At 45.3% G+C, this 27693-nt stretch overlaps 1 protein-coding gene across 1 annotated transcript; it reads right to left on the bottom strand.

Annotated features, from left to right (window-relative positions):
• Positions 1-1502: 1502 nt before the first annotated feature.
• LOC115085688 (E3 ubiquitin-protein ligase TRIM39-like) lies at positions 1503-27382 on the bottom strand. Its single transcript, XM_029591995.1, has 7 exons — positions 26961-27382; positions 22231-22326; positions 16592-16822; positions 14646-14668; positions 12971-13089; positions 10315-10335; positions 1503-3188 (listed from the first exon to the last, which is right to left on the bottom strand). Exons 1-7 carry the CDS (start codon positions 27345-27347, stop codon positions 2647-2649), a joined length of 1419 nt encoding a protein of 472 aa, XP_029447855.1. The 5' UTR covers positions 27348-27382; the 3' UTR covers positions 1503-2646.
• Positions 27383-27693: the final 311 nt, after the last annotated feature.

Consider the following 27693-nt stretch of genomic DNA (forward strand, 5'->3'; position numbering starts at 1 on the left):
CAAGAAGTGCAGAGTCATGCATATGGGATGTGGAAATCCGGAAGAACTGTATTCGATGGGGGGAGAAGGGCTGATGTGCACGGGGCAGGAGAGAGACCTTGGGGTGATAGTGACTAATGATCTGAAGTCGGCGAAACAATGTGATAAGGCGATAGCTAAAGCCAGAAGAATGCTGGGCTGCAAAGAGAGAGGAATATCGAGTAAGAAAAGGGAAGTGATTATCCCATTGTACAGGTCCTTGGTGAGGCCTCACCTGGAGTACTGTGTTCAGTTCTGGAGACCGTATCTCCGAAGGGACAGAGACAGGATGGAGGCGGTCCAGAGAAGGGCGACAAAAAAGGTGGAGGGTCTTCATCGAATGACTTATGAGGAGAAATTGAAGAATCTAAATATGTACACTCTCGAGGAAAGGAGGAGTAGGGGTGATATGATACAGACTTTCAGATACTTGAAAGGTTTTAATGATCCAAAGACAACGTCAAACCTTTTCCATTGCAAAAAATCAGAAGAACCAGGGGTCACGATTTAAAACTCCAGGGAGGAAGACTCAGAACCAATGTCAGGAAGTATTTCTTCACGGCGAGGGTGGTGGATGCATGGAATGCCCTTCCAGAGAAAGTGGTGAAGACCAAAACAGAGAAGGATTTCAAAGGGGCGTGGGATAAATACTGTGGATCCATAAAATCTAGAGGATGTGAATGAAGAGAAGAGGCATGGGGGTGGCTTGAGGGAATGATGGCTATTACCTGGAGATGAATATCCTTATTCAATAATGCGACTCCAACATTGATCTATGCTTCAACGGCAAGAGGAAATGTGGAAAAAAAAGAATTTGCAACCACATAAAAGCAGGGGAGTAGCTGGCTTGTTACGGCGGTTACTACCCTAAACCAAAAAATACCTGATACTTCACTTTCAATGCAAATCCAGCATAGCTCTCTGCTTCAACGGCAGGGGAGGAAATTTGACAATTCACGCATATCCAGCATAGCTCTCTGCTTCAACAGCAGGGGAGGAAATTTTGACAATTCACACATATCCAGCATAGCCCTCTGCTTCAACGGCAGGGGAGCAAGTCTGATATTTCACTTCAATGCAAAGCCAGCATAGCTCTCTGCTTCAACGGCAGGGAGGAAGTTTGACACTTCACGCATATCCAGCATAGTCCTCTGCTTCAATGGCAGGGGAGCAAGACTGATACTTCACTTTCAATACATAGCCAGTGTAGCTCTCTGCTTCAAGGACAGGGGAGAATGAAGAAAGGTTGATCTATATTCAGGCAACAATTAACAAGGACTGAATTACACAGTCTGAATAAACAGATAAGAATAGGTGTAGCTTGCTTATTGCGGTGGTTAATACCCCTAACTAAATTAAGCTATTTCACTTAGATGCAGTTCCAACACTGCTCTCTACATTAATGGTGAGGGTGGAAGGGAAATAGAATAAAAAAAAGGTTACTAAGAGCCAAGAGAAACAGATAAGTATGTGAGAGAAAAAAAAAAGTGCGAAAGCTTGCTGGGCAGACTGGATGGGCTGTTTGGTCTTCTTCTGCCGTCATTTCTATGTTTCTATGCTGCAATAGTACCTTTTCTTCACAAAATTAGCCCAGTTCTAGAAATCCCATTACATATTACATACAATAAATCTGATCATCATAGCTCACACGCAGTGCTCTCTGATTTATTTCTTCACTCTTGTTTACCGCTCATTCAGAGAAATCTCTGGTTGGTGCCATTTATAACTAATATATCCAAACCGAAGCAACATAAAGCAGCAAATCTACAGTAATCTTCTGGTTAAAATGAAACCCATCACATAAAAAATGAAGGAGAAATTTCTATTCAGCAGAAGGGCATAGGAACGTATAGGTCAGGTCTCTTACAAACGGCTGAGATGGAAAAAGACAACACTTCACCTTTGGATGAAAGGACTGATAATTTGCCTCTACTCTCCGCTCTCTGGTGCTAAATCCCTAAGCTCTGAGTGGAGCTTTTCCTCACTACCTTGACCGTTGGCACTTGGAATAAAGACTCTGAGGTGGACCAAGGACTTCTATTTGGTCTATAAATCTGGGCCAAAAGTTGTAGATAACTCACTCCCTCACCATACGCAACCTTAAGCATTGAGCACATTCCCTTAAACTGGGCTCTTAACCGGACTGGTAACAATGTGGAGCTGCGCTAACTCTCCTCGGCCATGACAAAATTAGCCTTGCTGCCGAATTTGTAACTGGGAACCCCAGCAAAAGTGCACTGCAGTAATCTAACATTGGTAGCAATCGAACCCAGCCCTCCACCCTCAGAATTCTCTTTAGTTATCTGAATTTTAAAAATATCCTTTTCAGCAGCGTTGAGAGAGAGAGAGAGAGAGAGAGGCATCAAGTTGCAGAAGTCATCACACCTCCAGATTAAGTTATAATGGGCGCATTGCTGTACCCCTGCCCTGATGTAAGGCCATTCCATTGTGCCACATTTAAAAAGGGATGGGTGTCTCCGAAACCACTGCACCAACACAAGATGAGCCCAGCTCTAGAAATCATGCAATAAATCTGATTGTCCCCCTCTGATCCATCAAACGCTTTCATGGAGATCTGCACATTCATCATCTCCCAGATCTCACATCACAGCCCTGAGCCTGGCTCTCTCATTCCCAGGCTGGCATGGGGCGAATTCTCAGAGCTCCAGCATTTTTACCTCCTTCGATGAGGTAAGGACTGAAATAGGGCCAGAGTTTCTCAGTGAAGGTGTGAGTGAAGGTGAAGAGATGAGATTTCTCATCTGCATCGTAAAAAGAGACCTTTCCTGCCTGATAGTCCAGGAAGATCCCCACTGCCCGGGGTCTAACGCTCAGGGGGAGCCGGGACCAGGGGGAGGTGAGGGCCTTGTATTCTCCATTCCTCAGCCACACTGCCCAGTATCCATTCTGAGGTGTTAGTGTGATCTTCCCCTTCCTGATCACAGAATCTTTACAAACTCCCAAATCCCAATCAGTCTTGTCTCCCACCTCCACCTCCCAGTAATGTCTCCCTGAGGTGAAGCCCTCACGCCCCAGCACATTGACACAAGTATCAAATCTCTGGGAAGAGTCAGGTAGGTTCTGTCTTCTGCCTCCGTGTCTGACGCTTTTCCCATCCTCGGACAGGACGAGCCATGGATTTGCAGTCTCAGGATCCAGAGTCACATCCGCTGCAGGGAGGAGACACATTAATAAACATGAGCACACACTTCTCATTGGCTCCTCACACACCCACCTCTAACCCTCATTGAATGCTTCCTCACTCACGTTCATTAAGAGAAGCTCTGCTATTGGCTGTCACTCACTGACAGGCTTGCAGAAAACAACATTCTTATTGGCAAATAGATCTGTACTCCATCCTATTGGTCTCACAGCTCTGCTGAGTGAATGCATGAAAGAATGATTCTGATTGGCTTATTCATGCACAGGCTGCATAAAACAAGTCTCCTCATTGGCTCCGTATAGCACAGTACAATAAGCTCAGCCTCTTACTGATCCCTGTAGGGCTGCAGTGCTCCTGTAACTGATGAGTGATTAGCAACGGATTCCACTGTGCAATTAATTACTCAGGCTCATTCCCCATTGGTTTTCTTTTTAAACTTTTTCATCTTCTTCAGAGGGGCCCTGAGCAGCTCATGTAATCCTGGAGCTCTTCAACAATAAAGGATGGAATTAGTTTTACTCACTCACGCACTGCAGAATCTGAACAGAATACAAAGCTCGGGATGTGTCTATCTGTAGCTGATGTATCTCTTAAAGCCAATACAAGTTTACCTTCACCTCGAAAAATCTCACGCAGTACTAGAACATCAATGAGCACTCATGTTATAATGACCTTCATAATAGGCATCATCGTGGTTGCTTTCACATATATCAACTCTGCCTTAATCATTTGGTCATTTCAGTCCTGGTTTTGACTGGATTTCCTTTTAATTTTTTTAAGAATTTTATATTGTACTTAAAAATTTAAATATCTTTTCTTAAAATATTTATATGTTGTGCTTAAATTCTGCACTTATCTTAGAATCCTTTCTTCTTCATTGGTGTTGATTGTTGTCTTGCTGTATTTCACAAAAAAAACGCCGGGACGCCATTGTGACTGTGAAGTTCAATATGGATGAAATGCATAAAAAAATACACAGATTTAACCACCCTTGACAAAGGACTGAAGATTTTACACAGCAGTCCGAAACACGGTCCAGTGTTGGGTCAACAGTTTCTTGTGAAATACAGCAAGACAACAATCAACACCAATGAAGAAGAAAGGATTCTAAGATAAGTGCAGAATTTAAGCACAACATATAAATATTTTAAGAAAAGATATTTAAATTTTTAAGTGCAATATAAAATTCTTAAAAAAAATTAAAAGGAAATCCAGTCAAAACCAGGACTGAAATGACCAAATGATTAAATATAAGGCAGAGTTGATATATGCGAAAGCAACCATGATGATGCCTATTATGAAGGTCATTATAACATGAGTGCTCATTGATGTTCTAGTACTGCGTGAGATTTTTTGAGGTGAAGGTAAACTTGTATTGGCTTTAAGAGATACGTTGGGGTTTTCAGATACAGTTTGAAACAAAATTATTGTATCCTCACTTCGTTCACTTTGGAGTTGTATCTATAGCTGATGCCATCAAGCAATTAGTAAAGATCATCAGTAATCAGTGACTATATCAACTACAGGATGAACCCATCCTGAGCTTTGTAGGTCATTTTCCCTCTGCAGTAACTGATTCTATAGAAAAGGAATTTTAACCTTAGGCTCTCCATTGCGGCGTCCTCTTCCCGCCAACATTTGCGGCCGGCTCGCAGCATCTGGCCAGGTCGCCCCCCCCCCCTTCCATCTAGGGGACAAGAGACCCTCGGAAAACCACAGCACCCTCTCCAATTTCGGGGCAGGAGCCCCAGCGCCGATTCTTCGGGGCAGGAGCCCCCCTCCCCTCCGGGAGTGTTCCTTCAGGACAGGAGCTCCCCCACGAGAGACAGGTGAGGCCGTCCAGCCGTCCTCCGCAGACACACGCGAGCTGATGTCATCATGCCACGTCAGGAGAGCCCTTTACACATAGGCTCGCCGCTGCGGCATCACGCGGCCAAAGGAGCATGCCCCTTTGTGCGCGCCCTTAAACATTACAACTATAAAACACTGACTCATCATCTCAAAGAAAGGACACAAATACAAGTGATACAACAAGAAGAAATGGTGAGCAATCAACCTCCAGAAAACCTACATCTTGATCACTAAAAAAACCTTTGAAGCAACAATGACCAACAAAAGGAAAGAAGAAAGGAGAAAAAGACCAAAAATCCACAGAAGGTAACACAAAAGAAGAATGAACCAAACAACCATGTTAATTTACAACAGGAAAACATCATCCGAATCAACACTAAGCATTACAGCAGCTACTTAGCTATTTCATTCCTCTTATTCAATGCTCAATCCATAGTAAAGAAAATGCCAGTCATATATGACCTCATCGATGATCACAAACCAGACTTCATAGCCATCAAGGAAACATGGATAAAAAACACTGACACAGTCCTAATCAACCAAATAAATAACCCTAACTACAGAACGTTCTCAATACCCCGACCAAAAAAGAAAGGTGGTGGTCTAATGCTAATCATAAAGAAAAACCTACCGATGAAACTACTCCAAACCAACATCAACCTACCTCTGGAAATTGCTCTATTTGACTCACCACAACTACAGATATGCCTAGTATACTATCCCCCCAACTCACTAGATCAAAACTGTTCACCACTAATAGAATTCTTCTTATCAAAGCTTACCATTACCAAACCCATCATCATCCTTGGAGATTTTAACATCCACACCGACGCAACTCCGCAATGCCCCACCTGCAAAATGATAATTGAAGCACTATCAACACTTGGTCTTAAACAAATCATCAAAGGTCCAACGCACAAAGCAGGGCACACACTAGACCTCGTTTTCATCAACACTAACATATGGACAAATTACCATATAAATTCCACTAATATACCATGGTCAGATCACTCACTAATCTACACCAACCTGTCCTCCAGCTGTAATCTGACATCTGAAAAAAACCCACTGAAATCCTTCTCCCACAGATCACCCTTCAACATAGAGACTCTTCAAGAGAATCTTCAAACAGAACTAACAAACCTTGATTTATCTAATGCGGAAAACGCCACTTTATCTTGGCTCAACATAACTAAAACAATTGCAGATAAGATAAACCCCATGATAAAGAAAACCATAAGAAACCCAAAACATCAGAATAATGGTACAACGAAAACATCAGATCAGCAAAACGCGAACTCAGAAAGAAAGAAAAAATATGGAGGACCAACAAAACAGCTACACATCTGAACGCATAACGAGCACAATTAGCATACTACAAAAAAATTATACACAATGCTAAAAAAGACTTCTACATTAAAGAAATAAATGAATTCCTACATAGCCCAAGAATGCTATTCAATATCGTACATGGCCCAACCAACTCACCTAATGAACAGAAAACACCAAACTCCGAACTATCAAGCAATGACCTTGCAGACTTCTTTAATGATAAAATAAAAAACCTAATAGACAACAACCTCAACAACAACACGTAAGACATAAAAATGCTAATCAATCAAACATCAAGTTGGCTCAACTTCGACCCAACATCAGCACTAGAAGTCCAAAGCATAAAAAAAATGAACCCAGCAAAACACCCCATCGACAACATACCCATACCAACGATCAAAGCAATTGAACCTACGATAACCAAAACACTAACTGACATCGTGAACCTATCACTCACAGAAGGATTATATCCCGAATGCCTAAAATCAGCAATTATCAAACCCATCCTAAAAAAGACCAACCTTGATCCTGAAAACCCACTAAACTACCGACCAATATTTATTTATTTATTTATTTTTAGTTTTTATATACCGATGTTCCTGTATAATATACATATCACACCGGTTTACATGGAAATAAAACTGATGCCTCGGAGAGGCAGTTTTCATCGAAACATTTTTAACATTTTTAACAGCATAACCAAAGGGGCAGGGGAAATGGAGGAGGTTACAGTGGTTAAAAACATATCTAGTTACATAGTGATATGGAATAAATAAATAAATAGATAGTAACTATTTACATGAGGTAATGGTCTGTCTGAGTCTACGCAGATATTGTGTTATACTGGTTCTTAGCTCTCCGGGAAAGCTTGAGCGAAAAACCAAGTCTTTAGCTTCTTTTTGAATGTTATGTGGCAGGGTTCGAGGCGAAGGTCTGGAGGGAGCGTGTTCCAGAGAGTGGGGCCGGCTGTGGATAGTGCGCGTTTTCTCAAGGAGGTTTTCGCCGGCTGGGTGCGTAGCATATTTCTGTACGCATTTCTAGTCGGTCTCTTAGAAGTGTGTAGCTGAAGTTGATGAGTTAAATTGAGAGGAGAGATGTTATGTAGTGCCTTATGTATCATCATAATGGTTTTAAATTGAATTCTGTATTTGATTGGTAGCCAATGTAGGTGTTGGAGAATTGGGGTGATATGATCCCTTTTTTTTGGTGTTTGTAAGAATTCTGGCTGTAGCGTTCATGACCATCTGAAGTGGTTTAGTGGTGCTACTGGGAAGTCCGAGAAGGAGTGAGTTGCAGTAGTCCAATTTCGGTAGTATAATGGCTTGTAGAACCAAGCGGAAGTCTTTGTAGAGTAGTAGTGGTTTTAATTTTTTTAATACTTGCAATTTAAAGAAGCACTCCTTTGTAGTGTTGTTTATGAATTTGTTGAGGCTGAGTTTGTTATCTAGGAGTACTCCAAGGTCTCTTACTTGTGGCGAAGAGATGTCTTTGGAGTTGATAGTGGATTGGCTAGAAGTAGAATTGTTAGGTGGGACGTAATTTTCAGGAGCGATAATGAGGATTTCAGTTTTGTTTGTGTTTAGAACCAGGTTGAGGCTGTCCAGTAGATTGTTTATTGACGATAAGCAGTTATTCCAGTAAGACATGGTTTTGTGAATAGATTCTGTTATGGGGATGAGTATTTGTATGTCATCCGCGTAAAGGAAGTGTGTGAGCTTGAGATTGGAGAGAAGGGGACAGAGAGGCAGCAGGTAGATATTAAAAAGAGTGGGTGAGAGGGATGATCCTTGTGGTACGCCCATCTTGGATGCAATGGGGAGAGACTCTTTGTTATTTATTTTGACCTTATAAATTATATCAAATCTACCATTCATTTCTAAAATCATTGAAAAAATCATCCACTCACAACTTAGTGACCACCTAGAAAGGAACAACATCCTGCATCCCACGCAATTTGGCTTCAGGAAAGAACTAAACACCGAAACCTTACTCCTATCATTAAAAGACACGGTCCTCAAAGGTTTTGATAACAGTCATAGCTACCTTCTAATCTTACTGGACCTATCAACGGCCTTCGATACAGTAAACCATTCGATACTGATCAACCGCCTCACCGAAATCAGATTAAAAGAAAAAACACTACAATGGTTCTCATCATATCTGTCACAAAGGTCATACCAGGTATCAATCAATGACACCCTATCAAAGAAAATAAACCTGGACACAGGTGTTCCCCAAGGATCCGCACTTTCTGCGACACTTTTCAACATTTATCTTCTTCCGACCTACCACCTTCTTGCTAACATGAAACTCAACCATTTCATTTACGAGGATGACATACAAATACTTATCCCAATACAAAATTCATTAGAAGACACCTACAAAAAAACAGCCAACTACCTCACAAAAATAAAGCAACTGCTAAATAACATACTAAACATTGATAAAACTGAAATAATCATGCTGGATAGAAAAAACAATCCCTTATACATGCCACCTCTCAACTTAATGAATCATAACACAACAATCTCCCCTGTCAATCATGCACGCAACCTTGGCGTTATAATTGACAAGGAACTTTCATTCAAGAACCACATCGCTGCAAAAATCAAAGACGGATATCACAAACTCCTAACACTATGTCACCTAAAACCATTCCTGTCACACAATGATATCAGAACAGTACTCCAACTACTCATCTTCTCCAACCTAGATTACTGCAACTCTCTGCTTTTCAACTTACTGCTCACCACCATCCGACCTCTCCAAATCCTATAAAATACAGCCGCCAGAATACTCACAGGAACAAGAAAATTTGATCGCATTACTCCAACCCTCATCTCACTGCACTGGCTTCCAATAAAAAAATATAAGATTGACTACAAGATTCTATCCATAATTCACAAAATAATTTATGAAAAGCAAACAAATTGGCTCAGCGCATCCATAAATCTCCACTCTCCAAAAAGAAATCTCCGATCAGCGAACAAAGGCCTACTCAAAGTCCCTTCATCACATCACAAACTCATCTCATCCCGGAAGAGAGCCATATCCCTAGGAAGCCCTGAACTTTGGAACTCCATCCCAACGGAACTGAGAACACAACAAAATCTAAAAATCTTTCAAAAAAGAACTAAAAACATGGTTGTTCACTAAAGCCTACCGAAACTCCGAATGACACCATCCTTAAATGGATATCCCAGATTGCACATACTTGTACCTGAATGACCCTTTAGAATGAATATGTACTAGCATGTAAAATTTCCACATAAACCGATGCATGTCTTTATGTTTGGGGAAATCGATCCTTTGTAAACCGTTGTGCTGGCGACACTGAACGACGGTATATTTATTTAAAACTTTTTTATACCGGCATATAAAACTCGACAAATAAATAAAATAAATAAATAAATTAACCTGGGAATAACAAGACAACCACAAGCAGCTGAGCTGAAGAGGTTGGATTTGTGAACCCTCATAAGAACATAAGAAATTGCCATGCTGGGTCAGACCAAGGGTCCAACAAGCGTTGGCGAAAAAGAAGCAACTGCCCAGCGTGCCGATTCTGAAGGCAGCAAATAATCAGGCTGAAGAGGAGCCTGCTCCTGTTTGCTTTAGGGCTGTGAGACTGCGTCACTTCAGAGGGAAGCTGCAGTGACACGCTATCCTCTCCCCCTTACTGTCCCACCTCCGGCAGGTCCTGCCTATGGGCACCAAAATCTGGCCCTGGTTTCATGCAGCAGGATTCAGCCGGTAACATAACCCCAAATCCTGTGGCACCATCTCTTTCATTTCTCAGGGCTCTGTCTGTGACCATAAAAACCTGAAATTGCTGTTTCTGGGTGCAGCCTTCTCTATTTATTGTAAGGGAAACAGGAGCCTTTCCAAAACAGAGATGCACCTTAAATATTTTTTTTTAATGTAAAAGAGAGAAACTGAAGAAAGCTTACCTAGTTCTGCAAAAAGTTTGCCTAAAAGAAAATGTAAGGATAAATAATTATACTGAGAAATGGTAAACGTTTAAAATGAAGCATTTTTGCAATAAACTTACAGCCTGATATTCAGATGCAGGGAGTGTGGTGAACTTACCCAGATAAACCTGTATAACATCACTAAAATCCATCCCTTCCTTTCTGAGCACGCTACCAGATGCTCAATATCTCTTATCACCTCCTCCTCAGACTTCTACAACTTGCTTTCTGCAGGCCTCCCCCTGAACTGTCACTCGCTGCAATCTATTCCAAATTCAGCTGCACCTCTTCTCCTCCTTCAGTGCTGCTATGCTCATCTAACCCCTCTTCTCAAGCTGCTACATCGCCTCCCTGTCTTCTTCTCTTACTCGCCTGTAAATGCACTCACTCTGCAGCTCCTCACTACCTGTCTTCTCCTCTCTCTCCCTGCATCCTTCCTCATAAAGCCCATTCATTGGTCAGGTCACTCTTATCTGTGCCCTTCTTCTCCACCACTAACTCCACCTTGCTGCACCGAATGACTGGAATAGGTTTCCTGAGCCTGTCCATTATGCTCCTGCGCTGGCCGTGTTCAAATCCAGTTTTAAAAAAAACTCACCTTTCTGAAGCTACTTACTTAAGCCAGGGCTTCCCAAACTGTGAGTCTGGACCCCAACACCTTCAGCTGTGGTCACAAGTGCCTCAAATGCACCAGCAGCAGCACTATTAGTAGTGGGAGTCAGAGTGGGGCCTGTGAGCCTGCTCGTGCTCACAGGCCCTGGGGTGGTACTGCCCTTGCATGAGTTTCCGTGGTAACAGGAAGCCCTGCACGAGAAGGGACAGGGCTGCTGCAGGGCCTCTGAGCCTGCATAACCCACAGGCCCTGTGCTGCTGCTACTGCTTGCAGATCACTGTCAGACCTGAGAGCAGCCATGAGGGGAGGGCAGGGCTGAGTGTGTATGGATCAGTGCAAATTACCACTGCTCCTCTCTCTTCACCCACCACTGAACCTGCCCCGTCATCAACCTGCCCTCTCGTCCCACCCATTGTCATCCACCTTTTGGCCCAGGCCCAAAGGAGTATGTAAAATTAACAGTGAGGTCATAAGCTATAGGTATTGCCAATTATTAGGCTTATTCAATATTTGTTGATAGTTAATGTGGCTCTCGCGGAAATGGGGCTACTACCTGGAGATAATGCCCTTGTTCAATGCACATGCATAGGGTTGATGAGACTCCATCATGGCTCTGTGCTTCAACAGCAAGAGGTAATGTGGAAGAAAAATTAAGAAAAAAAAAAACATTTTGTATTCACAGGGAAGCGAGGTGTAGCTGGGTCGATCTTTACTTTCAATGCATGTCCAGTGTAGCTCTCTGCTTCGATGAGGGAGAGAGTCTGTTACTTCTCTTTCAAGCATGATTCTCTGCTTCAGAGGCAGGGGGAGTGTGGAAGGGAGGATCTGGGTGTGGACGGCAACCAACGGGGTCTGGATCGTAGAGTCTGGGTGGACAGGGGCAGGGGTGTGGCCTGCTTGTTGCAGAGGTTGCTACCCCTAATTGAGCTGGATATTCACTTGGATGCAGATCCGGCGATGCTCTCTACATTGGTGGAGGGGAAATAGGGCTGGAGGGTACTGGAAGCCAAGAGTAACAGGTGAGAGAGAGAAAAAGGAAGAAAAAAAAAAAGGATAAAGTGCGTAGCTTGCTGGGCAGACTGGATGGGCCGTTTGGTCTTCTTCTGCCGTCATTTCTATGTTTCTATGTTGCAGCTTAGCCTGGCCAGGGGATGGTTGCAGGAGGGTCTATTTGAAAGGAGGGATGAGATGCAGGAGAGGTTGGATAAGGTGGAAGGTGAGGAGTAATGACAGAAGATGAGCTGAGAGATGTAAAAAGAGTTGGAGTGTGGCTGAGGGAAATGTAAGGAAAGGCAGGAGGGGAGGAGATGAGGATGGGAGGTGAGAGAGGGAATGCAGGATTAGTGAGAAGGGAATGGAGAACGAGTGAAAGGCAGGGGATGACAGAGGATCAGTTGAAGATTATAAGAACATATTGCAGGTGATAGAGAATTAGCTGAGGGGACGTGAAGATGGATGGAGGGGGTGAGAGAGAGGCTGGGAGGTAAGAAAGGGGATGGCGGGATAGGTAAGGAGGGAATGGGGGATTGGGTGAGAGGGAAGAGGATGGGATAGTCTAAGGAGGTGAGAGGAGTGGAGGTAGGAGGGGGACCACACCCCTGGGTTCATTCTCTGGGGTCATGTGAATTTTTAAATGCCAAAATGGGGTCACATTGGCCATAGGTTTGGGAAGCCCTGCCCTAGGCACTTCTCTAAACAGTTATCCAGATAGTGGGTGACGTTACGTTTCTGGGGAACTTAGCTGGATAAGTAGCAATATTCAGCCTTATTCATGTAAGATAACCAGATAAGTTAGACTTGGCCCATAGCAGGTCTAGAGTTAGCCAGATAAGCTTATCCTGCTTACTTTAATACTTATCTGAATATCCCGAGTAAGTGAGCTGGATAAGTCTTCTCCGGCTAACTCACAGAGCCAGATATATTTTAATATTGGGCCTCCCCTAAATTTTAAAGCACTACTAGACATTCAGCTACACCGAATCACAACTGCCCGCTAGCCCTGAGAATGAAATGGCTCTTTACCTTGGTGTTTGGCGAGCACATCTTTCAGAACAAAATACTGCCGAAGGAAGCTGAGGTGCGAACATTTTCCCTCTCCCACAGGAGCAGTCTCTGGTTTTGGAAACGCCACGGCCTGACACCTGAGAGTAAGAGAGTGACAGGGATTATTCTGGGAGTCCCCGGGGAGAGAGATGGGACAGAGATCTTCTAACTAACTGTGCGCTGGGAAAAGGGAGGGGAAATTCTGCTGATTGCTGACAGAAGGAGAAAACAGAAATTATTCTTCCACAATGCTGCCTTTATTCCTTCATTTAATGATTTATATTCACTCTTCATAATCCAGAGCAGAGCACTGCCCTGAACAAGGGATGAACAACTCCCTGGAACTGAGGGTCTCATAATCCAGGATCCTTCTGTATTCTGGGAATTAAGGTGAAGACTATTCTGACTCTCCCAATCTGAGACCTTGTTCAAGACAGTATTCAGTTGGGCCAGTGACATTTTCCAATCCTTCCCCAATGGGTGCAGCAATGGACATTGTCTGCATGCACAGAGTAACACCCTTTCAGCTCTCAAAGCAAAAAGGTCAGAGGATAAACAGAGATGTTAAAAAGGGCAGGAGACAACACTGCTCATTTTCTAAGGAGGAGAGGTCCTGACTCCTGCCCAAACAAAAAAGAAGAAAGTCATCATAAACTCTGCCTGCAATGCCCAGTCCTGCCCATCAGTCTCAGAGAGCTCCATGATCAGGGGCATTCAGTGCTGGTAATGATTTATAATAAGCTCTGCCTGCAATGCCCAGTGCTGCCCATCAGTCTCAGAGACCTCCATGATCAGGGGCATTCAGTGCTGGTAATGATTTATAATAAGCTCTGCCTGCAATGCCCAGTCCTGCCCATCAGTCTCAGAGAGCTCCATGATCAGTGGCATTCAGTGCAGGTAATAATTTATAATAAGCTCTGCCTGCAATGCCCAGTCCTGCCCATCAGTCTCAGAGTGCTCCATGATCAGGGGCATTCAGTGCTGGGAATAATTTATAATAAGCTCTGCCTGCAATGCCCAGTCCTGCCCATCAGTCTCAGAGAGCTCCATGATCAGTGGCATTCAGTGCAGGTAATCATTTATAATAAGCTCCGCCTGCAATGCCCAGTCCTGCCCATCAGTCTCAGAGAGCTCCATGATCAGGGGCATTCAGTGCTGGGAATAATTTATCATAAGCTCCGCCTGCAATGCCCAGTGCTGCCCGTCAGTCTCAGAGAGCTCCATGATCAGGGGCATTCAGTGCAGGTAATAATTTATAATAAGCTCCGCCTGCAATGCCCAGTCCTGCCCGTCATTCTCAGTGCTCCATGATCAGGGACATTCAGTGCAGGTAATAATTTATAATAAGCTCTGTCTGCAATGCCCAGTCCTGCCCGTCAGTCTCAGAGAGCTCCATGATCAGGGACATTCAGTGCTAGTAATAACTTATATTGTTTTATGCTCACTCTCCACGAGTTTTCTCTCTCTAATGTTATGGAGAGTGAGGATAATGGGTTGAGGTGAATAGGAAAGCGGGTGAGACCCCAGCACAAGGAGTTTGAGAGCAGGTCTTTCTCCCATCCTCTCCTCAGTCACTGGGGAGGGGCAGGACCCACAGTGACATTACAGAACTGCTATTTCATGCAGAATGAGAGCAATCAGAACAGAGCCGTACCTGCTCAGGGTGGCCTTTGCGTCCTGGAGAGAAGAGAGAAAGAGAGATTATTACTGTTTATATTATATGGACTATACAGCAGTCATAAACACTACAACTTCAGGCACACTGCTCTGTGCAGTCTAGTTCCAGGTTGTTTGCTGAGAGAAAATAACTATTTTTCCATTTCATCCTGCTATACCAGTCCAGTCGAGACAAGTGGATTATGTCCCCCTGCCAGCAGATGGAGGCCGAGCGCACAGCTTTCCTTTGTGACATTATCGCCACTTCACGGAGGTGGATCAGGATAGTGAAACGCCAGTAATCTCTGCCGCCAGCAGATGGTGGTGCAGCAGGATTTCTCCAGGCACTGATGGATTCTCAGGCCTGGTCCTTGGTTTGCACAGGACTGCGAGCCCATTGAAGATGTCTTAGGCCAGGCTCCTGCTACACCAGAAGAGCGAACCCATCCTGCAGGTTCCCAGTCCCTGAGGGGAGAGAGACTTCCCATAGAAAAATACCCAGGGAAGCTTTAAGGCAGAATCTTCAGCTTTACAATGAGGATGCTCACTGCTTGCACCCCCTCCTCCGTCTCTGCTCCAGAACAGGTTAAAGAAAAGAAAGAAACGGGGCCTTTTAATCGGAGCAAGTTCATCCAGGGAGGCTGGGACAGACTTCGGGTAAGTACCTGCTGGGGGACTTTGTTTTTCAGTGGGATTCAGTGTTTCCTGTATCGCACAGCTTTGGGGGAGGTGCCAGGCCTGCACCTGTGAGAATTTGAGCGCGGCTGCCACTGCTGGGCCTACGGCATGAGCGGCAGTCCAGCATCTACCACAGGAATGCATATGTCATTTTCAGGCTATTTCTAGTGGATCCCCCCGGGAATCTGAGCTTTTGGTGCCTTTCTCTTGCTGCAGGAAGGAGCCCTGGCCTGCACCATAAGCGGTGGCCTTATCGATGTGTTTTTCTCTGGAGTTTACTTAGGGCAGGCTGGCGGCCATGTTAAGTCCTTCACTTCTGGTTGGGTCTGTATTACAGCAGCATTGTTTGAGGATTCGGAGGATTTTAGACTCCCTCCAGCTCTGGTTTCCTTGGAGGCTGCAGTTTTTGAAGATTTTCCTTTCTGGATGACTCTGCTTTGTAAACCATTTCTCTGGATCTCTTTATATCTTTCAACCTGTCTTTCTATGAATTGCAGAAGCCTGAAGCCAGGAGGAGGCCTTCCGTTGGCTTGGTTTCACTTACAGATCCCAGCCATGCAATCAGGTTCCCATGAAATGCAAACAAATAAATAAAACTTGCTATGATTATCTGTTTCCCAGCCTGGAGTTGGCACAGGAGTAGCCTGAGGTTCGGCCTGAATCGCTCATCTGAGGGGGTGGTGCCTTCAAAGTGGAAGGCACAGTTTTGCGCCTTTTTTCATGAGGATGACAGCATAGCCTTAGGATGATACCTTGCTTAGGTTATCAGAGGCTAAGATTGAGGTCTGGTTGGGAGTTTATTATTACAGGACTCGTACGTCCTCTTATTTTGAGGAATTGGTGCTTTGTATGGTGTCCCCGAGCAGAGACATCGGAGGTGTAATGACCTTTGGCAAGCTGTGCCCTCTTTCCCAGAAAACGGCTCAGCACTTATTCCAGTAGCCTTGGTTAGCCACTTTCTCTATCTTCTTGGCTACCAGGCACACCCCTGTCCCAGCAGACAGTGCTGTTCTCCCGGGGGTCCTCAGGATGGGCGGATTGAACTCCCAGTAATCCTCATAGCTAATGCCTCGAACACTTTTGTGCAGGTGAAGTGTCTCATGTGAAACTGGCATTCGTTTTGGATGGCCTTTATGAATTTTCAGTGGCTTCAGCCTGCGTGTCATTGCTTTTGTTCATTTCAAACAAATGCTCGACCCTATTGCGAATCAGGCAAAGTGGGGCCCAGTCCATACTGGAGTCTGGGGATTTGTAATTCCGTCTCACCTTCAGTAACTCCACGGCGGGCTGCTGGCACTTCTCCTCTATCTCTGAGATCAGTTTCTGGAGAGAGGAGATTTGCTCTTGTAGCTGGCTCACATTATCCCTGATTTTCTTTACAATCTCCTTCTCTTCCTCTTCCAACCTTGAGAGATGGATCTGCTGCTCCTCATTCAGGAACTGGTGCAGCTCCTCAAACTCAGACAGGATTTTCTCTCTCTTGATCGCTGCTTCACACTACATTCAACAGATAAGAGCAAAGAGAAAAAAATCTCCCTGACACTGACAATATATTTAATATATTTTATTGCATGCAACAGTGGAGCCTGTCCCTGCAAGAAAGAGAGACACAGTCTGTGCCATTGTTTGTATTATTCTGAGCTTTATATGTCATCACTCCTGGGAATCAGCTGTGGATTTAACCCTCTGGCTGCCCCTAGGCACAGATTGCTAGCTGCCCTTTCTAATCTGTGCCTAGCCAATGGGAGTGGAATATTTCTCTTAAATTCTGAATCGTAGCTAATCTTCGTAGGGTCCAACGTGGATGATGTATCAGCTCTCTTCTAATATACAGACACAGTGGCACAGGAATGGTTACTGGAGCTGCTTTCAGTGACAGAATGGTCTTCTGGTGGCAGGGCAGCTGCTCCTAGGCAGTTACCTACTCCAGTGCTGCCCAACCCAGTCAAATTGTCAGGATATGCACAATGTATATATATATGAGATAGATTTGCATGCTATTCATTGGGGATATCCTAGAAACTTGACTGGCTTGGGGTGTCCTGAGGGCTGGGGTTCAGAACCCATGTCCTACTCTGCCTATTAAGAAGTCTGCCCCTGCTGGGAGCTCTCTCCTTCAGGAAATCTCTAGGTGCTGCCCTTCTTCTCCTGTCGTGTGCACCCTGCCTATGAGGAAGGAAAAACAACAGGAGGGGAGGGGCTGGATTAGGGCCTAGAGTATCTCTTCTCTTCTCTGGCCACTCCAACCTCAACTCCTCCCCTTATGTTCAATGCACAGGAGGGGAGGGGGAAGGACAAAAGAGAAGGGAGGAGAACAACAGGAGAGGAGGGGCTGGATTAGGGCCTAGAGCAGAGCTTTCCAAACTGTGTGTCGGGACACGTTAGTGTGTCGCCTGCAGTGTGCAGGTGTGTCGCGCAAGCCCGGTCAACTCTGACGCGAGTTTGGGCTTTTCTTTTTCTAGAGATTCACTTTTTTTTTTTCAGTTTATGGGTTGCTTATTATTGGGTGATTTTTGCTGTCAATCGCGTTTTTTTGGGGGGCTTGGTGGGTGGAACGAGCCCAGCCATCCTTGCATTGGCTGCTGCTGCCGATGAGACCTGGCCATGAGGAGTACTGACTGCAAGCAGCAGTGTCTGGTGATCATGGAAGGGAGTGAAGCACTTAACTGGCAACAATCAAAAAGACAAGGTACATGAGTGTGGGGGCCAGACATGTGCTGGGGGGAGAGAGATGAGTGAGTGGGGGGCAAACATGCTGGGGGGACAGACATGTGCTTGAGGGGGAGAGATATGAGTGTGTGGGGTACAGACATGTGCTGGGGGGGAGAGAAATGAGTGTGTGGGGGTCAGACATGTGCTTGAGGGGGAGAGATATGAGTGTGTGGGGGCCAGACATGTGCTGGGGGGAGGAGAGAGATGAGTGTGTGGGGGACAGACAATTTGTTTTATTATTGTTTCTCATAAATTATAACAATAACATGAATCTTGGAATATATATTTTTAATATAAATTTAAGGTTTTCATGAGATAGGTTGTGTCGTGAAACATTTTATTTATGTATATATTTAAGGAAACATACATAAATTGTCGAAATATGTTTCGTTCGTTTAACCTCTGGTTTACTAGTAGACTGAATTACTGTGTCCCGAAATTATGTTTGTCTAAAAAGTGTGTCACCAACATGAAAAGTTTGGAAAGCTCTGGCCTAGAGTATCTCTTCTTTGCTCTGGTCACTCCAACCTCAACCACTCCTCTTCTATTCCCTGCACAGGTAGGGAGGGGAAAGGACAAAAGAGAAGGGAGGAGGAGCAACAGGAGGGAAGGGGCTGGATTAGGGCCTAGAGTATCTCTTTACTCTGGTCACTCCAACCTCTACCCCTCCCCTCCTGTTCAATGAACAGGAGGGGAGGGGGAAGGACAAAAGAGAAGGGAGGAGGAACAACAGGAGGGCTGGATTAGGGAGCAGAGTGACTCTTCTCTTTATGCTCCAGCCTCAGTCCAACTCCCACCCCCTCCTCTCCTGTTCCCTGCATGCTGCAGCAGGAAGCACAGGGTTGTTCTTTGCTGGGGGAGATTCTTTGTAAAAGGCAGAGGGTGTGTGCTGAGGTGAGAGAAAAGGCAGAATGCTGGGTTTGGGCCTGAGGAAAGGGGAGTGTTGGAATTGGGCCGGGGGATGGGGGAAGTGTGCTGGAGGGAGGAAGATAGAGAGAAAGAATGTGTGAGAGAGAGTACGGTGGAGGACTGGAAGAGAGAAAGTAGATGAGAACCTCCCCTCCCCATGTTAACCCACTCCAAATCTTAGAGTGGTCACAACTCAAAATTTCCCAGGTTGGGTGACTGTACTAGGGGAAGGGGAGGTGAGAGAGGAAGAGTAAGAGAGACGGAAGGAGAGTGGGAGAGATGAGGTGAGAGCAGTGTAGGGGTTAAAAAGCAAGGGAGGAGATGAAATGGAAAGAGTGATGACAGCATGGAAGAGGTGAGAGCAAAGGGGAGGTGAGTGCAGGAAAAGTGTGAGAGAGCAGTGGAGCAGGGGAGGTAAGAGTGCGGTCAGAGAGCAAGGGTAAGGGGTGAGAGAGCTGAGAAGAAGAGGGGGTAAGGGATACAGCAGTTGTGGTAATGAGCTGCAGGGCTGACGAAGGCTCTGCTGCTAATCCTGTCTCCCTCTTTCTCTATCACCCTGGGGGTGGGTTCCCCTCACTGGGCCCAGTTACATCAGCCCCCTTGAAGGTAGGAGGGTGGGAATTCCACTCGGCCCGGCTCTGTTTTTGTTTAAGGTGAGTAGGAGGTCAGGGGTTTGGCCTCTCCGTCTAGAACTTTTTTAGCGTGGATTCTGAGTTAACTCCAGCTTTAGCATGGGTTTTATTACATCGGCCCCATGGGAAGGGGATCACCCAGCTCACAAAGCCCATGTGACAGAGAACCAGGACTGTCTGTGGTCCTCTCTCCTCCCAGATCCTAAAGCCAGCACTCACTCTCTCCTTCCTACCAGGGCCTGCGAGGTGATTCCCCTCTAGCGTACGCTGACCCTGTGAGACGGGAAGCTGAGTGCATCACGCACCAGCCATTTTTATTGTTCCTGCTGCAACAGCCACTGTATTAAACTGCTCTTCTTTCTTGGGATCACGCGTCATATTTTCAGAAAAACATTGGCTTTTACTCTCTCAAGACTCCTCAGTATGGGGCCGAAGCAATACCATGCACTGCGGCTAGCACATGGCTTAACACGCGTTTTGGACGTGTGTTCATAACCCCCGATGCAATACAGGGATTAGCGCGTCCAAAACGCGTGTCCAAACCACTGCGTAGCTAATAGTGCTCACATGCAAATTCCATGTAGAAATTAGCTAATCCCCGCGATGCAAAAAATTTCCTATGCGGCCAATTCGCCCAGGGCTGGCGTAAAGGTACGGCATGCTCAAGGGCTCATTGATAAAAAGAAAGTATTCTGACGATACAGAAAGCAGGATTTTAAGTAGAAAGATCCGCAGAAAGCAGATTGAGGTAAAAAAAAAGTTCTGGGTGCCCAATATAAACGCACAAGATAGACAGTCCGGTCCGGGTATATTGTGCCGTTAGTGCGAGAAAGACATTCGTACTGAGCATCCGTTTTCCTAACCCACTGACAGACACCTCTCCTGTGCGCCTGATGCCGAGGAGGCGCTAGGGACGCACAATTTTTCCTGGCGCCTCCTTTTTAGCTCGAGCCCCTCATTTAATTAATGCATCGCACGCCCAGGAGAGGTGGCTGGGCTGCTTTAGGAAAGCGAGCGCTCAACATTGAGTGCCCATTTTCTATGCACAAATATTGCATCAGCCCCTATGTATGTGAGGCAGCTGGAAGTACCCCAGGCTAGCATCTGCACAAACAGGCCCATGTAGCAAGGTGCGTGCAGCCAAACGGACAGCTTTACCCACATCTGAACACACATTTTGTGTGCGTAAACCTTACTCCAGATACAGCAAGGAGTTTTACTCGCTCAAAACTCTGAGTCCTGTTTAGCACCCTCGCATGGAAATCCCATGCTAGTGAGGGCATTAAGCGTTACTCCCTGATAGGGTTGCCAATGGGCTGCAGAATTTCAGGACAGATGGATCCAGTCCTGGTTTTACTCCACTGCATGCTGGGACTTATTCTGATTTCCCTATTGAATTCCCTAAGAAAAGCAAGACTAGCAGGGGAGTAAAGCCAGGACTGGATCCACCTGTCCTGAAAATCTAGAGCCCATTGGCAACTTTACTCCCTGATGCAGAGAGGTGCGCTTGGCGTGACCCCAGGTTCATTAACACTGAAAACTTTACTCCTGGTCAGAGATGGAATTAAATTTCGAGCGCTGCTGTGATGGCACTTAAAACTATAAAGATTGTTTCAGATAAATGTACCACGTCAATAAATCAAATATTTAATTATTTCAAAATTTTCAATTTTCAAAACCAGAACCTATTATTTATATATCTGGTGTAGTAGTTTATATTATAGACCTTCATACCATCCCGTGGTTTTTTTGGGCATCTCTGCTCTTTGCTTAAACCGTTTACAGGATCATCTTTAATCATAGGTCTTTCCTTCATCCGTGTAAAGAGTTTTTTTTCTTTTTGTATTTTTTTCGGAGATTTTTGCATGCATAAAATATGCTATATGCTTTTTCAAAGCGAGCTATTAAATTCCTCATCATTTTTACAGAAGTCTTCCCAACTCCTCTGACATTGTCTGCTGAGGCTGGCCTGAGAGCCGGATAAGAACTGACCTTTCTGGCTATCATTTTTTATTTTATTTATCTTAAATATTTATGTACCACTTAACACATTTTTCCTAAGTGGTTTACAATAAAAGATTAATAATAAAAGACAATACTAACACACTACAAATCATCAGACAAAATCTAAACCAGTTAAGAATAATTAAAAATATCCACTTATCACCTTACATATTCATGACAGAATATTTACTAAGCCACAAGGTTACCTTTTATGTTCATTGAATTAATTATAGTTAGCTGCATCTAAAGAATTTCATAAGCTTGATTAAATAAAATAGTTTAAAGCAACTTCCTAAATCTAATTTAATTTCACTCTCAGCACAGTCTCTATCTTCCCCGGTCCTCCCATCCACACCTAGAGTTAAAATGTGGCTCGGCCTGTGCAGAATGCACATTGTAGCTCAGTATAGGCACTTTTTATCTCCTGATGCATTAGCATTTCATTAGCTTGATGCATAGGCAGTTTAAAAAACTTGTACCCTGTGCAGTAAAACTGTGTTCTAAAATCTAGCGCACAGTGCCATGATTGCATTGGCCTGAAAGTGAGTTGCTAAGTAGTATTCTCATTAATCTTACTCATGCTACTTCCAACTTGATAGGAGCAATGACCATACAGAAACCTGTTCAGACGGAGACACAGACACCCACCTTCAGCTCCTCAGCTTTCTTCTCTTCACTGGATTTAAACGCCTGAATCTCTTTTAGCTCCTTCCTCAGTGGTCCCAGGTGGTTTTCATATTTTTCCTGTGAATATTAAACAGATATAATTGAAAAATGTGAATAGTGCATTTATTATAAATCAGGATTAAATGGCTAACTTGCCATGCAATCCTTTGCCAAAATGGCCTGGCCTGTGAGATTCTACCAAACCTGACATGCACAGCACCAAAGTGCATATTCTTCTTTTATAGATGCCCATCCACTCCCTGCAGTTAAATCAAAGTATAAGCTCTCTGGGGAAGGCACCTTCAGCAGAAGAATATGCCTGTCGGTGCGGCACATGTCAACTCTGGGCACAGTCTTTATAACACACTTAAAGCCATCAATGCAAAGGTGAGCTCAAGGGGAAGAGTTAAATGTAAAAAAACATTCTGCTGGCATGAAGGTGCTGTGTAGGGATCTACAGCAGCCTGGCTTCTTCTGTTTGTCCAGTAGGAGGGTCCAGTGTGATACTTATAGCGTTGTCTTTTCATAGGTAATGTTGTTGCTGTTTGAGGTCTGAGAAGTTAGTGCTGTTTTGGTGAGGCAGGTATGCTATAAGGGTTCCGAGTGACTTTTTCACAGGGTTTTGTGTTACTTCATAAATTATCTGGTAATGGAGGGAGTTTGTGTTACCAGGGATGGCTCAAGGCAAACTGCTGCCAGAGGCAAGGGATAAGATGGCGCCCCCTGCCCCCCTCTCTGCCCCCTTACCCCTCCCTCCCCTTCTCTCCCTTTCCCACACGCACCCTCACATGTGCTCTCTCTAACACACCCCCCCCCCCCCGGTTTGCAATTTCTCTCACACACACACACACACCTCTACACACTCACTCTCTGGGGCCTTCATCTTCGCTGTGAGTGGGACGGGCTCTGCTCGCAGCTCACCGGGCCAATCATCTTTGCGCTGCTTGCGGCACGCTGGGGGTCTCCTCCATCTTTGCGATTTTCTGCGCAGGAGGGGGGGAATTATACGCAGCACTATCCACCGGAGGCCCGTGGGTCCTTTGTTGTTTTGGGGGCAGGGTGAGGCGGCCTCTAGAGGGGTTTAGGGAGGCAGTCTTTGCTGCTTCCAAAGTTTGCCACCTGAAGTGACCGCCTCACCCTGCCTCATTGTAGAACCACCCCTGTATGTTACTGTTACTGAGATAATAACAAAATATGATTTTTTTCTATGCTTTCAGCAGTAGGCAGAAACACCCGAGTTCAGACCAGCCAGCCAATTCAGAGATTATCTTCAACTAATACAGCATCAATGTCTTACACTGACATGATTCAACCAGTTACTTTCCATGCATTAATCTTATGGCACCTCATCAGTACTATTATTATTCATTTTTTTAAATAATTACTGTTTTATTTTTTAAGTTTATTTATATTTTATATTTTTTATAATTTTTAATAGAGCTTTATTTTATATTTTTGAATTTTTTGATTACTATATTGTGCACCGTTTTGTCTAAACTTTGTTTGTAAAAGCGGTAAATAAACATTTAAAAATAAAAATAAATAAATAAATGATTTCTTAAAGCTTTGTATTGCGTGCCTGCGTGTGTGTGTAATATATATCTGTATACATATCTAGCTATCCATCTCTCTCTCTATATATGAAACAAGTTTGAAATTTCAAGGGCTTGCTTTTACTGGATTGTTCCAGGAGGTGGGGTCATAATGACTACTGAGTTTCATTATCAGAACCTCAACGCAGGGACAATAACCCTGAAAGTTATATCACGGGAAAGGTGTACAAGGAGGAAGGATCTCTTAGGCTGCCTCATCCCCCTCCCACAATGACTTCACCCCACACTGTCTCAGCCTGCATTGGCTGGGGGATGGAAAATGCCTCATACGGCACTTATATCAGCCTTGAAGAAGATAGAAATATATCTGCATTGGGTCCAGGGGCTGGAGGAATGGAGCAGTGGCCTGTGTTGGGCAGCAGCGCAGAAGGACAAGGCATCATGCAGCTCCCTCGTCCGCAGTCAGCACAGAGGAGGAAAGCTGCAGCAGTGGGTCAGCAGCCTCAGAGTAATGGGGCAGGAGATATGGAGGAGATTGCTAGGATTGGGGAGGAGGGGGAGCGTGCTGGATAATATGGAAATAATAAAAGGGGATCCATCCACAAATGACTGCTCAGGGACAATTAGGAGGTTAAAGTGGCCCCGCCCAGGACGCCCTGGGACAGTAAAGATCCTGATACCCACCTTGTATTCCTACACAGCTTCCTCTATGGGGATCAGGGTGTGAGATCTGTGACCTGGGACACACTGTGATAATAAAGATACTGACACTCACCTTGTATTCCTGCACAGCCTCCTCTATGGGGATCAGGGAGTGAGATCTGTGACCTGGGACACACTGTGATAATAAAGATACTGACACTCACCTTGTATTCCTGCACAGCCTCCTCTATGGGGATCAGGGAGTGAGATCTGTGACCTGGGACACACTGTGATAATAAAGATACTGACACTCACCTTGTATTCCTGCACAGCCTCCTCTATGGGGATCAGGGAGTGAGATCTGTGACCTGGGACACACTGTGATAATAAAGATACTGACACTCACCTTGTATTCCTGCAGAGCCTCCTCTATGGGGATCAGGGAGTGAGATCTGTGACCCCGGGACACACTGTGGTAATAAAGATACTGACACTCACCTTGTATTCCTGCACAGCCTCCTCTATGGGGATCAGGGTGTGAGATCTGTGACCTGGGACACACTGTGATAATAAAGATCCTGACACCCACCTTGTATTCCTGCACAGCCTCCTCTATGGGGATCAGGGAGTGAGATCTGTGACCCCGGGACACACTGTGGTAATAAAGATACTGACACTCACCTTGTATTCTTGCACAGCCTCCTCTATGGGGATCAGGGAGTGAGATCTGTGACCCCGGGACACACTGTGGTAATAAAGATACCGACACTCACCTTGTATTCCTGCACAGCCTCCTCTATGGGGATCAGGGAGTGAGATCTGTGACTCTGGGACACACTGTGATAATAAAGATACTGACACTCACCTTGTATTCCTGCACAGCTTCCTCTATGGGGATCAGGGAGTGAGATCTGTGACTCTGGGACACACTGTGATAATAAAGTTACTGACACCCACCTTGTATTCCTGCACAGCTTCCTCTATGAGGATCAGGGAGTGAGATCTGTGACCTGGGACACACTGTGATAATAAAGTTACTGACACCCACCTTGTATTCCTGCACAGCCTCCTCTATGGGGATCAGGGAGTGAGATCTGTGACCCCGGGACACACTGTGATAATAAAGATACTGACACTTACCTTGTATTCCTACACAGCTTCCTCTATGGGGATCAGGGAGTGAGATCTGTGACCCCGGGACACACTGTGATAATAAAGATACTGACACTCACCTTGTATTCCTGCACAGCCTCCTCTATGGGGATCAGGGAGTGAGATCTGTGACCTGGGACACACTGTGATGATAAAGATACTGACACTCACCTTGTAATCCTGCACAGCCTCCTCTATGGGGATCAGGGAGTGAGATCTGTGACCTGGGACACACTGTGATAATAAAGATACTGACACTCACCTTGTATTCCTGCACAGCCTCCTCTATGGGGATCAGGGAGTGAGATCTGTAACCCCGGGACACACTGTGATAATAAAGATACTGACACTCACCTTGTAATCCTGCACAGCCTCCTCTATGGGGATCAGGGTGTGAGATCTGTGACCTGGGACACACTGTGATAATAAAGATACTGACACTCACCTTGTATTCCTGCACAGCCTCCTCTATGGGGATCAGGGTGTGAGATCTGTGACCTGGGACACACTGTGATAATAAAGATACTGACACTCACCTTGTATTCCTGCACAGCCTCCTCTATGGGGATCAGGGAGTGAGATCTGTAACCCCGGGACACACTGTGATAATAAAGATACTGACACTCACCTTGTAATCCTGCACAGCCTCCTCTATGGGGATCAGGGAGTGAGATCTGTAACCTCGGGACACACTCTTGCCGCGATTTAAAGGGCCAAGAGCGGGAAATCACAGCCGGCTTCGTGAAATGACATCATTGGCCCTGGCCTATTTAAGGCTCTCCCAGGCTGCCTACGGATGGCTTGGCAATGAGTCTCCTAGTGCTGAATTCCTCGTGGGTTTCTGCGTTCTTGCTCCTGAGTATCAGCTCCTGAGTTCCTGTTCCTGCCTTCCAGTACTCACTCCAGCCTCCCAGTTCCCGTTCTAGCTTCCTTCAGAGGGACCTCCCTGGCTTTGACCTTTGGATTGCATCTCACCCTATCTGCTTGCCGCCTGCCTCTGATCTTTGGACCAGAACCACCCTGCCTGCTTGCCACCTGCCTCGGACCTTCGGACTGGACCCCACCTTGCCTGCTCGCTGCCTGCCTTCTGACTCTCTGCTTTGCATGGCTGTACCAGAAGATCCTCCTTGCAGGGGCCCAACTAAGACCAGCCAGCCCCGGTACCCAAGGGCTCAACCTGCGGGGAACGAGGGCTGGTAGTGGCGAAGCTCCAGCTGGCCCCTGCTCTCCTCCAGCCTTGCCTCCTGACGGTGGTTACCTGTCCCCTTCAGGTAGCGACAACACCATCTCGAGCCAAGGGTCCACAGCTTACATCAGAGCTGCAACACCTGGGACCACTGTAATAATAAAGATACTGACACTCACCTTGTAATCCTGCACTGCCTCCTCTATGGGGACCACACTGTGAGATCTGTGCTCCTTTCCTTCCTTACAGATAAGACAGATTGCTTGCCAATCCTCTGTGCAGAACAATTTTAATTTCTCTTCATGTTTCTGGCACAGAGTTTCCTCTCCTTTTCTCTCTGACATCTTTTTCACTCTTTCTATCAGATCCCGCAGCTCCCAGTTAGGCCTGAGGTTCCTCTGCTGAGATGTTTTTCTGCACTTGGGACAGGGGAAGTTTGTATTTAAGCCCTCCCAGGCCCGAGTGATGCAGGAGCGGCAGAAGTTGTGGCCACAGTCTATGGTCACCGGGTCTATAAAATAATCCAAGCAGATGGAACAAGAAGCTTCCTCCCGCAGAGACTCCATGCTGCTCCCTGCAGCCACGCTCCTGAGAGGAGAAGTGCAGACTCTACTTTTACTTTCATTTCTTCTCTAGAAGCTTCCCAGAAAGGGAGGGGTTCTCTCTCTCTCTGGAGTGTGCTCTATCGAAAATTATTTTTCAAGCTGGTTTTTTTTTTTTTTCTGGTTTCACTACACATAAAACTTCAGAAAAGCCAACTTGTTCCCCTTTCACCACTTTGTTTCACTGTATTTTTACATCGTGGTGACCTTTAGAGAGATAAACTCAATAAACGCCTGTTTTGGTTCACCTACAGTTTTTCTTCTGTAGAACTGAGTACTTTTGGAAAGTTTGGAATAGAATTTAGAAGCA

Source organism: Rhinatrema bivittatum, chromosome 2, assembly GCF_901001135.1.
Source record: "Rhinatrema bivittatum chromosome 2, aRhiBiv1.1, whole genome shotgun sequence".
NCBI lineage: Eukaryota > Metazoa > Chordata > Amphibia > Gymnophiona > Rhinatrematidae > Rhinatrema > Rhinatrema bivittatum.